This window comes from Cimex lectularius, unplaced genomic scaffold (assembly GCF_000648675.2).
Source record: "Cimex lectularius strain Harlan isolate CLEC.00 unplaced genomic scaffold, Clec_2.1 scaffold438, whole genome shotgun sequence".
NCBI lineage: Eukaryota > Metazoa > Arthropoda > Insecta > Hemiptera > Cimicidae > Cimex > Cimex lectularius.
In genome coordinates this window covers 132,016-148,034 of record NW_019394146.1, presented here as the reverse complement: position 1 = coordinate 148,034, position 16,019 = coordinate 132,016, and the positions used below count along the sequence as shown (strand labels likewise).

At 36.1% G+C, this 16,019-nt stretch overlaps 2 protein-coding genes across 3 annotated transcripts in view; both read left to right on the top strand.

Moving 5' to 3' along the window:
* Positions 1-773: 773 nt before the first annotated feature.
* On the top strand, positions 774-3,204 carry LOC106661768 (selenocysteine insertion sequence-binding protein 2). The gene is made up of 6 exons (XM_014385387.2): positions 774-1,436; positions 1,861-2,252; positions 2,310-2,524; positions 2,589-2,746; positions 2,825-2,938; positions 2,996-3,204. Exons 1-6 carry the CDS (start codon positions 1,059-1,061, stop codon positions 3,104-3,106), a joined length of 1,368 nt encoding a protein of 455 aa, XP_014240873.1. The 5' UTR covers positions 774-1,058; the 3' UTR covers positions 3,107-3,204.
* Positions 3,205-5,784: 2,580 nt separating this feature from the next.
* Positions 5,785-16,019, top strand: part of LOC106661955 — a 33,197-nt gene continuing 22,962 nt past the window's right edge. For both annotated transcript variants that reach the window (XM_014385734.2, XM_014385733.2), the window contains exon 1: positions 5,785-5,995. The gene's annotated coding sequence lies outside the window, so the exon portion shown is untranslated. The remainder of the gene's footprint in view (positions 5,996-16,019) is intronic.

Below are 16,019 nucleotides of genomic sequence, written 5' to 3'. Positions count from 1 at the left end.
AACTTCCGACCTATTTTAAGGTCATCATCAGGGCATAACAATCTTAAAGATGTTTACAAAATACTAAGTGAAATAATTAAGTTTTTAAAAACAAATTTCAAATTTCTTTGAAGGCTGGCTCAACAATTTTGCCCAGGTCTAGATTGAATTTGTTTTTTCATCCAGGCCGTTGATACTGAAATACAAAATCAATGCTAATATTCTCTTAGGTAACGCAAATTTTCCAAATTATTTTTATGTTTATCAGGATTAAAAATAGACCAGCATGATTTATTAAATCTAATCTGAGTGATTAAGTTTCGCCGAGAATGTTATGTAAAACTAAGACAATATTCAGGTATATGGCTAATTCCAAAAGGTTAAAACAAAATCAATGTTTATTCAAACTGTTGGTTGCTACATTTTATACATGGAAATGATAGCTTTTTGAAAGAAAGATTCTTGAATTCCAATAGGTTTTTTATATATCAAATTAATTAATATTTATTTATTTGTCACCCATATAAAATCCATAAAATAGCATACTCTTGCTTATAAACTCATATAAAATGTCACAATTTATTTAAAAAAGTGACACGACAAGAATGTTTGTATTAAAATTGATTAAAATGAATTTAGCCTTATGCAATAAAAAAAGAATTTTTTTAAATTTTTACTGTTTGACTTTTATATACTTTGATAATTTATATTTTTAACATTTTAACAAATTTAATTATTATTATTTTATTTATTTATTTTTTTGGATTTAAAAAAAAATCAGTGATATCACTCATGTCCATAGCATTTGGGTCTTTTTTAAAACCTTCCACTCTTTATAACCTTTCGTTTGTTACTGTTATCTTATCACTTATCAGTGATTATGTTAAGTTTCAGTAAACTTGTTTTTATGCGATTTGTCTTTTCGTTGACAACAACATCAATGTAGTTTTTTTATGTAGTTGCCAGATTGATTAAGGGACGGTATAAAAGGAACAGAAATTTTCAGTGTCATGAAAATTAATTTGAACATTCTCTTGAATTTGTTTGGAACTTTGAGCCAAGGCGTTTCCGTTTAGACTATGGCTACAAACTATTGTAATGCAGTAGCAGGTCAGAGCCGGACTAAAATCAAAGATGAGAAGAGAAATTCCTGGCCTGAACTCGGCTCTGAAGGCAGCTTCGCCTCTAGCCGGTCCGGTACGACCGCCTCAAATCGACCGGCTCCAGCCCGTGAAAACCTCCAGTTCCCGCAGCTGGGCGAAAAGCCGGCTGAAGCAGCGGAAAGTAAGTGCGGTACCACAGTGGAAGAGCCCAAGAAGGAAACAGCAAGAACTCACGTTTCTAACAAACCGCAACAACAGAACAAGTTTGCAGAAAGAAAGTTGAAAATGCGACTGTGCCGAAAGTCAAATTTAAAGAAGCAAAAGATCAATGTTGATATCATGCAAGCAATACAGGTGAGCTAAAACTTAACGTAGTAACTAGAATTTATTTTCAACGTGAATATATTCTAGTGAACAATTACCTTAGGGTCTCTTGCTGATCCATAATGACAGTGGAAACAATGCTTGGTGCAATTGACCATTCACTATATTTTTTGTCCAAGATGTGTATTTTCAAAGCCCTAAGGTTTTGCTCCAATTTTGTCATTAATACCGTATAATTTTAAATTTAACACAGACATTCAACTGATAATAAAACTTTATTTGTAGTTTGGTCATTAACGATACTGGTTTGTTCATTCTCGCATTCTAGGTCTGACAGACATCTTTTGGCATTGCACCACAATAAACAGACCTGAATGACCAGAAATGATCAAACTACTAGTTCATAGCCTCACAATCGACAAATCTCATAAAATTTTATTTTCGATTATTTTAGGCATCTCTCTGCCTGGAAATGCTCAAGAAAAACAAAGAGTTTAAAAAGAAGCCTGTAAAGAATGCCCGAAGGGGAAATATGTTGGATTCCGATCAACCGACCTTGCGCAAGGGGAAGGTCCGCCAGGGAAAAAGGAAGCTGTCCCTCATGAAAAAAACTTTTCTAATGTCACGGAAAATTCATCTGGAAAAAATACCTTACACGTCTGACATGATGCGTTTGAAGAATGAACTGTCTCAAATGAAATCAAACGGCAGATGTGATTTGGACGTCGATAAGGTTGCTGATAGGTTTGAAAAAATTAAAATCGCCGAGCCTGAAAAACAGACAGTAGAAAAAATAGACATATCAAAAATTACTTCTGCTATTGTTCATTCGAAAAAATTTCGTGGGTAAGTATTTTATTAGGAATGGAAAAAAAAAAAAAAAGACATTCATTTATGTTCTAGGTACTGTAATAATTTTGTTACAGCAGAATTGAAAAAAGCTGTGAGTGAATTAATTATCAGTTTAAGAAAGTTTCATGATAAGCTGTATATGCGGGACGAGATAAAAGCACATGCCAAAAGGCGATACGTCTGTGGATTCAAAGAGACCAAAAAATTCCTGCTCTGCAATAAAATAAAGGTCTTAATTGTTGCCACAAATCTTGAGATTGTTGAAGGTTGCCATTTAAAAAAATATATATTATTACGTTTATTAGTAATTTTTTAGCGTTCGAATTTCAGGGCTGCCTACTTTCCAAATTCTTGATGAAATAATTAACACCGCCTCCTCTAAAGATGTTCCTATAATTTACGGTGCCACCGCTGAAGAAATCGGTTATTGGACGCTTAAAAAAAGACGGATTAGCGCTTTAGGTGTTCTAGATTATGACGGTGCCAATGCAAGTTTTATTATGTTTTGAAACGAATACAAAATATCATATTTTCGTATCTGCTTATAGTCAAAATTTCAATTTCAGGAGATTTACAGGCGCCTTTTGGAAAACTGGGAAAAAGCCAAAGGCGATTACTCATCCATCGTAAATGCGATCAAACAATACTTGACTTCAAACTACACTAACAATTCTGATAAGGCAAATATTTTCTCTTATGTTTTTATACTTGTAATAATTGTTTTGTGATATTTATAGTTGGATGTCAATTGCATTGAGAAAGAAATTCGGGAAAATGTAATTTCCAAATTATTGGCTCAAACTGTAAGCGTGGCAAACGCTGAACAAGAGGCAGAAGATAAGATTTAAATATTTCAATTTCATTTTAATTGGAATCTAAAAGCCTTAACCTATTTTATATGGATAATAGATAAAATGTAAAAAATATATTTATTTTTTTAAACACATGGATTTTGTTTTTTTAATTTAGAATTTCAATGAGTGCTAATGTTATCCTATTTCGATTAATTAAGGTTTTTAGTTGAGATAAAAAAGTCAATGGCACGAGCAGGATTCGAACCCACGATCTTCGGCTTGATACGTCGCTGCTCTACCACTTGAGCTATCGTGACCTCGATCCACTCAGACACCAACTTCCCATCTCAACCCCACCTTTTGAATTTTCCCTCCTTAGTTATCCTATTTATTTATTTTATTTTATTTCTATTTTTATTTTATTTTATTTAATTTTTTTTTTTTTTTTTGACTGGGGCTTCTGACATCTAGAACATTTCAGCCCCCAACTAAGTCTATATTCTATTTACCCTTTCAAACACTACATTCATACATACAAATACATCCATACAGTACACTCATTCCGTTTGGTCAGTGGAGTACTTGTTATTCCTCCACCGACCTATACTCAAACTAATCTAGATTGGGGTCGATGGAGTACTTTTGTAAATATTCCGTCATCGACCCCGAACACACACTCATACGCTCTCAATGTTCGAGGGGCGATGGTGACGTTATATTTCACCCTTGCCATTCACGCTAATAAATACATGCACTCAGACAAAACATATAGACTCACAACACATAAGGCTTATTATATACAACAAAAAAACCGAATTTCCCCTAAAAAGCAGAACAGGGGACCCAGAAACCCGCTGCTGTGCTCGAGTACCATTTTCAGATTGGATGGCATGCCTACACTCTCCCTGTAGGGAGCCAAGGCATGACATGTTTCCAGTATGTGGGACACATCGAGCAACCTTTCTCTGCATAAAGGGCACCTGCGCGGGCTTTGGCCCAAAAGCAGGTGCCCGTGTGTCAACCGCGTATGGCCAATCCTCAGTCGGGTGAGGACGATCCCTCGTCTCCTGCTCAGGTTCTCTGAAGGCCATCTACCAGTCGTGCTCTTGACTCGCGACAGCCTCCTATTTATTTTATGTGTAGCTACATAATCCAGAGGCTTTTCAATTATTATTATTTATTTCATTGTGTGTAATTATCATTACTACATATTATTATCATTATCGCACCAATTATTGTGACCTTCCTTATTGCACTATATTTTTAATGTTATACCGGGTAGATTGAGAAAGTTAAAGATAAAGAAGGAGGAAAAGATAAATGTTTGCTAAGTGTTTAGTTTCGTAGATTTTTTTATTTTAATATTTCATCGCATCCAAGTATAATAAGAAAGTTGTGTTTTAAAATATTATTATTTGATTTTTTGAAGCATAAACTGCGATTGTTATGCTACAGTAGTAAATATTAGAAAAATAGACAATTGTTGGTAAAATCAAAGCCCACAGCTTATTCAAGTTCAACCAGATCAAAGTTCCTCATACATATGTTATTGGACAGATTGTATTCTTGACTTATTTATTACCAAACCAAAATATGGTACACATCATCGAATAAAAATTTCTTTATTTATTAGAATAAACAAACACAATTTCCTTTTTACATTACGCAGGTTAAATCATACATAATTCAGTTAGATAATTATGTTTAACAAATCACAAATTGTGATATTAAAAAATTAAATTAAACACCGGTCTAAGGAGATACCTAAGATTAATTTATGTATCCCTAACTGAATGGTATGCAAGTAGGAAAGAAAGTATTTAAGAATAGTGAGAGTGCAAGTGGGTTTGGATCGAGAAACTGATTGCATTGGGAGCTGCAATGACCTAGCTGTTGATAGCCGTTGAAGCCCAACCTTGTTGGCTGGTCGGAGAAGAACAAGGTCAGTCCCCGGACTGCCAACACCTGGGTGGGTGATTCTCAAGGCCTGCCGGAAATTTATTGTAATCTATTTGTGGAAACTTCTGAATAAGGATATTAATTATTTTCTGGAGGCGGTTGATACCTGGATAAAGGATGAGGAACATGTGGAATGGAAGGAAGTATTTAATTATGGAATACGAAATTAAAATGAGCAAGTAATAAAAGTCAATCGACTCTTTTGTTTATTAACTTTTAAATACAAAATAAAAATAAAAACAAAGGGATAGTTTAACTAATCTGAATACGTAGTTTGTTCATTTCTAATCATTTTGGTCTGGCTATTATTGTTTTAGACTTGTCAGAGGCATTTCAGTTTCTCGCCAACTTCAGTGAATTGTATTTGAGAAAAGGATGACCAGATCCAATAATAACCAAATGATGTGCCGACCTCATGCAGATTTTACCATAATCTGAGCATATTTAAATGTCTACTTGTAATGTATACCCTCATTAAAGTCTCCTGTCAGGCAGCCATTAGCATAGTTGATACAGCAAGAAAAACTTTTTTCTTTTATCCATTATGAGCAATTGGCAAATAACTAGTGTAATCAATGCTAAGGGCATTCAGAAATGATTTTTATTTATAAATAAAATATAAAATCCTAAGATAGTCGAGACGTTCTGTCACGTCGATCGTACCTCACTCTGCCGAGTATGTCGGGCAACCGTCATTAGCATTCTTTTGGTGCAGATGGCGCCTGCAGACGGTCTCACCAACGTCTGAAGTCGGCGCCCGACCCGAGAACAGGTAGACAATCGGTGACCTTCTTTTGACTTGACCGCCGCCACTACACAGTACAGTCGTTATACTCATTTTCACCAGAAGGGTTACCGCGGTATGCTGCCCTCGCGTCTCACCAGCACGGGTTTTCCCAGAGGCCGTTTTCTGTTTCCCGTCAACCACTGAATTCCGAGGATCTGCTGAATATTTTCCGGCCGATTTTCCCCTACAAGTTACAGGTTGGTGTCATTTTAACCCTTTTGTTTTTTCCTCTGCACGATGTTTTCCTCTTTAACATTGTTTCTTCTACAAGTGAATATATATTTTTTTTCACTGTATACTCGCTGTCTCGCCCTTTTTTATATTTTCAACCGGAATCTTGGTGAAAACATCATCGGATTTGGCCGAGCCAGAGAAAATAAATAAGTGTGTTTGTGTGTCAACTAAAAGGATTTGGAAAAAATTCTTAATTGCTTTGACTCAGATTATTTTCTTCTAATTCTCCTAGTCGATCTCGATAAACAATCAAGGGACGACTAATCTGCTAAAATGTTTCAAGAGAGGAGTCTAAAAATTTAGCAACCTTTCAGGCCAAAAATTTTTCATTCTTTCCCAACATTCTGATGAATTCTTATTAATTTTTTTCTTCGATAATTAAAAAAGAAAGGAAATATTGAGGCCAATAAAAGAATTAAATACACAAGACCTGCTCTTAACAATAATTTCACTTTACGAAAATTCCATTTTTGCGCGAATTATCGTGAAATTGTCTTTTGTCTCGCCGATAACCCTTAAATTACGTGAATTTTAGCGTATTCATGTCCAAAATTGTTCTTATCAAAAGTGCAGTGTCCCAGGACGCCAAGAAAAACAAAAGATAATTGAGCGAACACAGGACGAAAATTGCTTACCATTTTTCCTTCCAAAGTGGGTCGATTTCAAAAAGATCTTTCTACTCAAAAATAAATACATAACATTAAAGAACATTAAAGTACAACAAATAAAATAAAATCACTACTGATCAGATACAAAATATATATAAAACTAAGAAGTTGTCTTGGTATACTAATCTGGGTTATCAACTGGTCATTAAAAAAAAAAACATATAAATTTTCTTCCTAATTAATTTCCTGCCCTATGGAAATTTCTCGGTCATAAAATTGATTCTTAATACAAAAACTTGTACACCTTCTAACATCATACTGTTCTATCGGTTTACAAACCATTTCTTGCAGAATTCTGGAGAAATTCATAAACGCTTTCTATCTTTTATCGGAATACACAATAACAAACAATCAGTTTCGTTCCCGATAAATCTAGGAAAGTGTCATCAGGCTGTAGATGTCATATCTACCTCTCTTGAGCTTTAAGCTATTGAATTAGCGCAGGATTAAGTAAAGAGCCCGAATGGTGTCACTAATTTTTTATTACAAACACACTTAACATAAAAATTATAAATCAGTTTAAATAATTACTTTGGTTAGCTAGGGGACCAACTAAAACATGTAGATTTAGGTAAAGTTTGACAGGAAGGGTTGTTATTTAAAGTCATGTTAATCCTACCCTCCCGTTACAACCTTATTCAGCAATTATACCTGTTCATTTTTCAGGGTTGTCTGGGCCGTGTACTTTATTCTATTTTTCAAGTACCCGGATCCTATTCTTCATAATATACATAAGTTGCTAATACAGCGGTCCTTTCTCATAGTTTCAAACCTGTCCGCAGAAATCTTCAAAATAATATTTTTGCTTAAGAAATGTAAAGCAAAAGCCTATGAGTTTAAAAGCAATGTCACTTTTACTCTCTGACCTTTTGGTACTTTTCATGGACAAGGCTTGGAACCCACACACTATAGACTTAAAAGACGTTCCCAACTGTGTACTACAATACATGACAGGCGATCAAAAGAATGCCTAAACAATAAACGAACTATGTGGATTATGGACTTGAACTGGATAGAAACTGGAAGGAACCAAACGCTCAAACACACAAAGATTCAAACTTAACAATCCAAAATCCTTCAGAAAATAATCGATCCCTATTTCTCTATATCAAACATCACCATTCATACAGATTTCAGCATTCCATCTGTTCATGACCTTCGGCCAGGAACCGATAGCATAAATTCAGCTCCACCTACGATAATTCTCTTTTGTGCATCTGGCTTCCTCCACACTTTCTAACATTCATTCTAGACATAGGGAAGAGGTCACGCGATTTTTTAATCTATGTAGCCTTTAATATTGGAGTACTATTGGATGATACCTATCCAATTTAATCATAGTGGTTGATTTTCGAAATTGAAATTGATTAATACTTGTGGTTATCTTAAAAAGGCTCATAAATTGACAGCCGTCCGCAAGGATAGGCCGAGTAAATAAACAATGGAAATGGAGAGAGGAGATACGGGCAGATGCCATATCAGGCATGCCAATCGATACCACTACTCCAAAATACAATTTTACTAAAAAGTACAAGGTACTGATTCCAGAACGTGAAAAATGGGCCAAAAGACCACCGCTAAAGACAAACTCCTTCTTTGCCGGCTCCAAAACCGACAAGGATACGGGGGCTGGAGTTTTCGGGACGAATCCAAACACTGAATTGTCGGTAAACCTAGATAAATATGTTGTTTTGAACAGTTTTCCAATCTGAAATCATAGAGATTGAACACTGCGCCAGGTACATAAAAAGGCTAGGAATACCCTGGAAGACATCTCCGCTGACAGTCAGACAGCACTAAAGGCCCTAGCCTTAGGCGAGGTGAAGGGAAAGAGTGTTTGGTTCTGCATGGAGGCCCTGATGTCAGCGACACTGATGACCATGGGTTTCTGAGCATTCGGGTCCTAGAAGCAATGGAAAGGTTGACATGTTGGCCAAAGAAGGAGCCAACATGGACTCTCTAGGTCCTGAACCCTACCGTGGCTTAGCATGTTGCCACAAAAGAGGATACATCTTAACATGGATCCTTAATGGGTTCAGGAACCAGGATTCTGGTGGGACTCCTGACAGGGCACTGCCACTTAAGAAAGCACATGCACTGGAGAGGAGTACAGATAGAAGAAACACTGTGCAGATACTGCTAGGAAGAGAAGGAGACCAAAGAACTCGTTTTATGTTTCTGTGTACGTCTATGTAGGCGCAGGTTCTTGCAACTGACAACCCAAAGGACCAAAGGACAGGAAAAACCCAAGCATCATCCCACACTAAGGAGCGGCTGTCAAGGCTATGGGGGTTGATTAACAACTGAAGCTGGCCAGTGAGTTATAAAAAATAGGGGAGCACAATAGATCTACTTAGGTCGAGGAGCAGACTTATGACCGCCTCTTTTATCCCTATCCCTATCTTAAAAGAACAAACATATTTACATAATTTTTTTCATGCTAGACAAAATAATTGGTTTTTAAGGAGAATGGAACCAATTCTAACTGTTTAAGTTGTCCAGAAACATTTTGGTGAGGTCTGCGAGATGATGGAATCTGCAACTTGCTTGGTTTACATTTGAAATGCCATACGCCAGATTTATTTCTTCGCGAAAGCAAAAATTTAATTTACAACAAGATATACACCTGCAAGAGGTAATATTATGCATCGTTTTTTAACTGTAAAGATTTGAATCAAATTTGTTTGGCATCATTGTCCAAATAAACGTTTTTACTATTGTAAAAAATAGAAAAGGTTTTGCTGTTTTTTTATGTCCGATTGTTGTTTTGGATATGTTTTATATGCTACGTTATATGTTATTATGCTATATTTAATGGGGAAAAAACAACATACAACGATACTGGAGGAGAAGCAGATGACTTCGATTGATTTTGATTGATCGATTTTGAAATGACAATGTGATAATGTCTAAGTAATTTCTGTATTTATCTATATTTGATAAAAAATAGATTAAAAAAATGTTCAGTTACAACCACTTCGTGTAAATGATTGTTCTAATTACCGATTTAAACAAATAAAAAAGTAGAACTACCATTTACAAAAAGATAATCTACATACTCACCCAACCTTCATAATTTCTATGCTTACTTATACCGTTAATGTTTCATTTTTTTGTGGAATTCTCGCTCCAAGAAAATTTTATGACATTTTCTTCTATGTGAGTAGAACAACCATTTACAAAAAGTGAAACTACATACTCATCCAACCTTCATCATTTCTTTGCTTACTTATACCGTTAATGCTTCATTTTTTTGTGGAATTCTCGCTTCAAGAACAATTTTATGACATTTTCTTCTAATCTGTGAGTAGACACACCATTTACAAAAAGTGAAACTACATATTCATCCAACCTTCATCATTTCTATGCTTACTTATACCGTTAATTTTTAATTTTTTGTGGAATTCTCGCTTCAAGAACAATTTTATGACATTTTCTTCTAATCTGTGAGTAGACACACCATTTACAAAAAGTGAAACTACATACTCATCCAACCTTCATCATTTCTTTGCTTAGTTATAACGTTAATTTTTCATTTTTTTTTTTGTGGAAATCTCGCTTCAAGAACAATTTTATGACATTTTCTTCAATAGACCGGTCATTTGAACTAGTTCTGTCTTATTTAAGCTCGTTTTCCTTTTCTATTTCTGTGGTTAGTCCGTCAAATGCAATTACTATAATAAATCTATTGTTGCCATGTCATTTTGTCACACTATTCTGACATAAACAGCGATCATTGGCGGCTGAGATCAAAAATAATCAAACCTGACATAATTCATTCCAAATTTTATTGTTGTGAATGTTTTAAGCTCGGTTTGTTTTTTTATACTTTGCCTTTATCCGGAAGACTATTCGCGTTTTCCCGTAGGAAAATACCTTCACTGAATAATGCAAGTTATATAAACACAGTTAGATGGAAAGAATGTTTTTTTGGCATTTTGGTTTTAGACGATGATTTGCAGTTGTTTTTTTGTATTGTGGATCGTAACCAACGGCGTCCGTTAGGAATTGCGAGATCGTCGGGAAACTTTTATATTTTTTGCGAGCGTGAAGTCTTCTATGAAGTCTTTCTTGTTATCGCTTACAAATCATGGCCGGTCTGCATGTCATAGAACATTGTAAAAAAATCACAGACAGGAGTGGAATGATACGATGAAATAGAGATTTCAAAAGTTAGGTTCAAAAAATCAGCAAGCATCCAAAAAGCTTCTTTTTCTTGAAAATCAGTTTAGTCAAAAAAATTTAAAACGGTGATTGTTCAAGGTTGTTCAAGGCTAATGACAGTCGTTATCAATTTGAAACGAACAGAGAATCAAAAGAAGCCAAAGATTCCTTTCGAACTTTATTTTCTTAGTAAATAATTTTCGCCTAGTTGTTCGCTATGAAAGGGACAAAAATCACGTTTCAAACCATTCATTTGTTTTCCTCGATTGCTGAACAGGAAAGGCTTCCCATTAATTAATAATTAACATAGATTAACGATTGCAACTCACGCCTGAGGTTTGAAAATAGGAGAACGCACTTCCTTCTGGTGTCGCCAACAAAAGACGAGTTTTTCGCGGTGCTGAGAACATTTCTCCGTAAACGCGGTTGTCAAAAATGTCAAGGTGAAGGCATAATCATTTTGAACCACTTGCAAGAAAAAGATCACCTCTTCGATTATCCAAACGCTGGGAGTTTTGTGAAATTTGTGCCCGTTTTTCAAAATATCACGCTCAAATCTTTGGATTCTGTTGCGTCTTTACAAAATTGCGTTTCAGAAAACATAATCGGGTCGAGATTCGAATTTCCATAGGGGAAAAATGTCGAAATGTTAGATTTTCAAGGTTTGTTTTTACTTGCGATGAAAGTATCGCATTACAAAAAGGAGTGGCATGACGAACTCTTCCCGTTTCCAGAACAAGTGGACCATAAGAGTGAATTGTGATAGGTTTTCAAAAATTAATCTTTAAATTTACATTGAAAGGGATACAAGTGGGCGAAGGACGAAATCCAAATTGCCAAAGTCAACAAGGATATCCTATCACACACGCACGCACACTAATAATCCCTTTAAGGGTTCCTGGTTCGAAGCCCAGTGGCCCCCTGAATCCGAATCAATCGTAATGGTTTATTTTATTTTTTTAAAAAGTCTCCCGGGTTTGGAATTAGAAAAAATTAAAGGGTAACAAAAATGATATCATTAGATCAATAAGATAAATTAAACTAATTCCACCACTGAAAGTGGACTACTATAGAAGCGTATCAGTCAGGCAAAGCAGCGAGACTAGGCGGACCAGGATGCTTGGAGTTCATCACCTGGCAGACCACAGCACACAAAAAAAAACAGTTACTACTCTAACTAACCAAAATATCTCTCTCTCTCTCTCTCTCCCTCTCTCTCTCTCTCCCTCTCTCTCTTTCTTTCTCTCTCTCTCTCTCTCAGTCTCTCTCTCTCTCTCCCTCTCTCTCTTTCTTTCTCTCTCTCTCTCTCTCTCTCTCTATCTCTCTCTCTCTATCTCTCTCTCTCTCTATCTCTATCTCTCTCTCTCTCTCTTTCTTTCTCTCTCTCTCTCTCTCAGTCTCTCTCTCTCTCTCCCTCTCTCTCTTTCTTTCACTCTCTCTCTCTCTCTCTCTCTCTCTCTCTCTCTCTCTCTCACACACACACACACACACACACACACAAATAATCACTGTAAGGGCCCCTGGTTTGAATCCCAGCTCCTCGGGGGCTGAAATGAGAAAAAGTTAAAGGGTAACAAAAAATGGTACCATTAGATCAATATACTTGAGTGACCCCTTCTTTCAGGTCAGCCAGGGAACGTCTTGTTCTGACTCCCCTGTTATGGCCGGAGTCCCATTGGGTAGTATCCTCGGTCCGATCTTGTATTAAACCTATACTGCTGACCTCCTTACCATCCTGGCACATATTTTCCCACATCTGCGGATGATGCTACTATTCTATCCTCCAATGAAGTTCCCGTCCTTTCCCATCGCCCCTTACACGCTCACCTAATCAAACTATAACCTTTACCCTCCGACGTGGAATAATGCCACTACTATATCTACATCACATATCCGTTCTTATAGTTAAACACGTCCGCCATTTTGGGGTGTGTATATCGAGAAAAGATTGACTTTAATTCTACATACAAGGCTAAAAAAGCAGTAACTGACTAGTCGCTACAAAAAAATGTCGCGACATCTAGACAAACGATCCCAACTGACGCTTCGCAACAAACAACTGATATACTAGACAATAATAAAACCTATTTGGACATACTGCATTGAACTGTTGGGTTCAACCGAACTATTCTAATTATGATTTCCTAATCCAAAATCCAACGGAAAATAATAAACGCTCCCTTCTACGTATCTAACCACACAATCCATTATGACCTTAAAATTCCTGTTGTCAAAATCGCGATTCATAAAATTCCACTACTCCCTTTCCATCACACCCCCATCCTTTAGTTTTACCTGACATCCCGAACTATCCCCAATAATCCCCCAAGGAGATTGAAGCGGCAGTGGCCTCGCGACCAACTGCCATGTTGATCATAAGGTAAAATGGCCTCTGTTTCGGTAGCAAAAGAAAGATTATTATATACCAAATCCCTATTAACAACGCTAATATTACCGGGATATATGCTCAAAAGCGGTTTCAGGAAAATGTTGTTCCATTGCATGAGCGACGTTTAGTAATTGCTGAAAACTATAAAATCCGATGGATCACAATCGAGAGGCCAATAGCAGACCACAATGAGTAACGTCCACCAACACAATCCCAAAATTCAAACATATTTTGCGTATTAGTACCAAATTTAGTCACTTCTTACTCTAGTCATAGGCTCTTGGGTGGTAAAAGTTTTAGAATCGATCAAAAATAATGTGTTTCAGTTTTAATTCTTTTCAATGTTTCATAGCGCGTAGACCCAAGTAGAAGTGTCATCACTTGACGTGATTCTTCATACCCTAGTGCCATTTTTGTCTTTCACTTTATGCATATCAATTTTACTTATAGTATAAAAATAAATACTGTTTAAGAAATAACTTATTTCTAAATAATAACAATCTAAATCCACAACTGAAAGTGGATTAATGTCGAAACGTGCCCGGCAGGCAAAACAGCGAGACTAGGCGGACCAGGAAGATCGGAGATTAAGCTGAAGCCATTACATTTCGTGGTCCGATTGACCAAATAACTTATTTCAATTAATTAATCTTTTTATGTAAAGTATTGGTTGAGATGAAAAAGTTAATGTTACGAGCGGGATTCGAACCCCACGACCTTCGGCTAAATACGCCGCTCTCTACCACTTGAGCTATCGTGACTTCGATCCTCTCGGACGCCAACTCCCCATCTCAACCCAATTTTCGAATTTTCCCTCCTTTTTGCCATTTTTCAAATGTGTAATCGGATTGGATTCTCGACGACAAATGAAATGGCCACGGAGAGCTTTAGTGAAGATATACTTCGTTTTACTTATTAAATCTGTTATATTTCGTGGTCCGATTGACCAAATAACTTCTTTCAACTAATTAATCTTTATGTAAGGCATTGGTTGAAATGAAAAAGTCAGTGTCCCGAAGTTGGTGTCCGAGTGGATCGAGGTCACGGTATCTCAAGTGGTAGAGCAGCGGCGTATTTAGCCGAAGGTCGTGGGGTTCGAATCCCGCTCGTAACACTAACTTTTTCATCTCAACCAGTACTTTACATAATGATTAATTCATTGAATTAAGCTGAAGGTTCATCACCTCGTAGACTACAACACAAAAAATAAAACAGTTGTTACTCTGTTGAACTGATTGTTGAACACTAACCAAGGGTGCATTTCATCCCTTTCTTGACATGATTCAGTAGCTCATTAAGGATTTTATACAAAAACAACCGAAATAAAATATCCGTAAGCCTATTTTAAAATACTATAAGAGTGTTTTGATTAAATTTGTCGATACGGTTCTCAATGTTTTTCTCGGCGGTTCATTTGCAAAAAAACCCGTCAAGGGTGTTAATTTAGAAGGATGATTTTTCTTAAATACCCCCGTCTTCATCACACGGTGTGAAAGAAAAAAATTTGAGAAGAAGAAGAGAAGTTCCGCACGAACAGTATGGAAATCTGTTGTTGCTCCATGGTGAATGTGCCAAAGTTTATGCCCTAGGGCCGATTTGCCAACTCCATGAAACAATGAGGCACTCTGCTTTTAATATTTTACCGATTTATATATCCAACTAACTTAATTTACTAGAAAAACATTAGTTTATAATTATTCCAATTTACTATTCTATCGATGTGGATAGGTATGTGCTAAATATACGAGAAGTACAGAAATTTGTGTTGAAAAATATAAATTGGATCAGTCTTAATCGTAAAAATTGCTATGCTGGCTTTTACAAATCTATACCTGTCTGATAATAAATCAACTGTAATAAAAGTTTCCATGCCTTTCCGTATTTACAACCGCCGGTTTTTCACAATACGCGTGTCATTATGCAAACTGCAGAGGCCTTTCCTGTTAAAACTTTCGGCCTGGTGTTGGGAAAAGGCTGACCGATACTTCTATTATGACTCGGCGTTGTAATTTTGACTGATGCCTAACTGCCAATTAAATTGCCAAGGGCTTTCTCATACAGTCGATTGTCCTAGAAATTTCTAATTGTTTTCTTTCACGGTGGCTAGTTTTACGTCTTTCCACCGATTTCGGTTTAAAACCGTGTCCGAAAGATTTTTTTTTGGCGTATGCGCACTTGATCGAAATGGCTCTAGGAAGGAAGACGTCCATCAACTCTCGATGGTTCTCACACAAATATCCTACAAAAACGTCTCAACGTGAACGCTAATTCCAATGAGAAAATTAATTACTGATTTTCACGCCAGTGGTCCATTCCATTTTTGGGTTTATTGACTTTGATTAATACGAATTAACATCTCATCTTTCCCTAGACACTGTGTGAATTAAAAACGTTTCCATCTTTAATTATGTGCATTGTTCTTTGTTGCTCAGTAGAAAATAATTGGAAAATTTTGCCTTGCCCTTAATATTCCATTATTATTGTACTGATTGTGTTAAAGGAACCCAATTTTCATTTGTTATACGAGATGTTATTGTACCCTTCAAAAATATAATTTTCTCGTTGTTGTATATATTGGGTTGTCCGGAAAATAATGCAGGATTTTGGTATTAAACAAAAAAAAAAGAAACTAGTTACTTTAAAGCAATGTTCTTTAATCAAAATAATTTCCCATACTCTCAATACATTTCTCCCAACGTGTTGGTAACTTATTAATTCCGTCTGAGTAGAATTCAGAATTTTTAGAATTGATAAAGTCAATAAATG

What these genes read in the sequence shown, in the direction of transcription:
- LOC106661768 (XM_014385387.2), top strand. Translation starts at nt 1,059, where the DNA reads ATGGCTACAAACTATTGTAATGCAGTAGCAGGTCAGAGCCGGACTAAA. An exon ending in AAATCTTGAGATTGTTGAAG is followed by an intron (nt 2,525 to 2,588) that starts GTTGCCATTTAA and finishes TTCGAATTTCAG; the next exon opens with GGCTGCCTACTTTCCAAATT. An exon ending in TAGATTATGACGGTGCCAAT is followed by an intron (nt 2,747 to 2,824) that starts GCAAGTTTTATT and finishes TTTCAATTTCAG; the next exon opens with GAGATTTACAGGCGCCTTTT.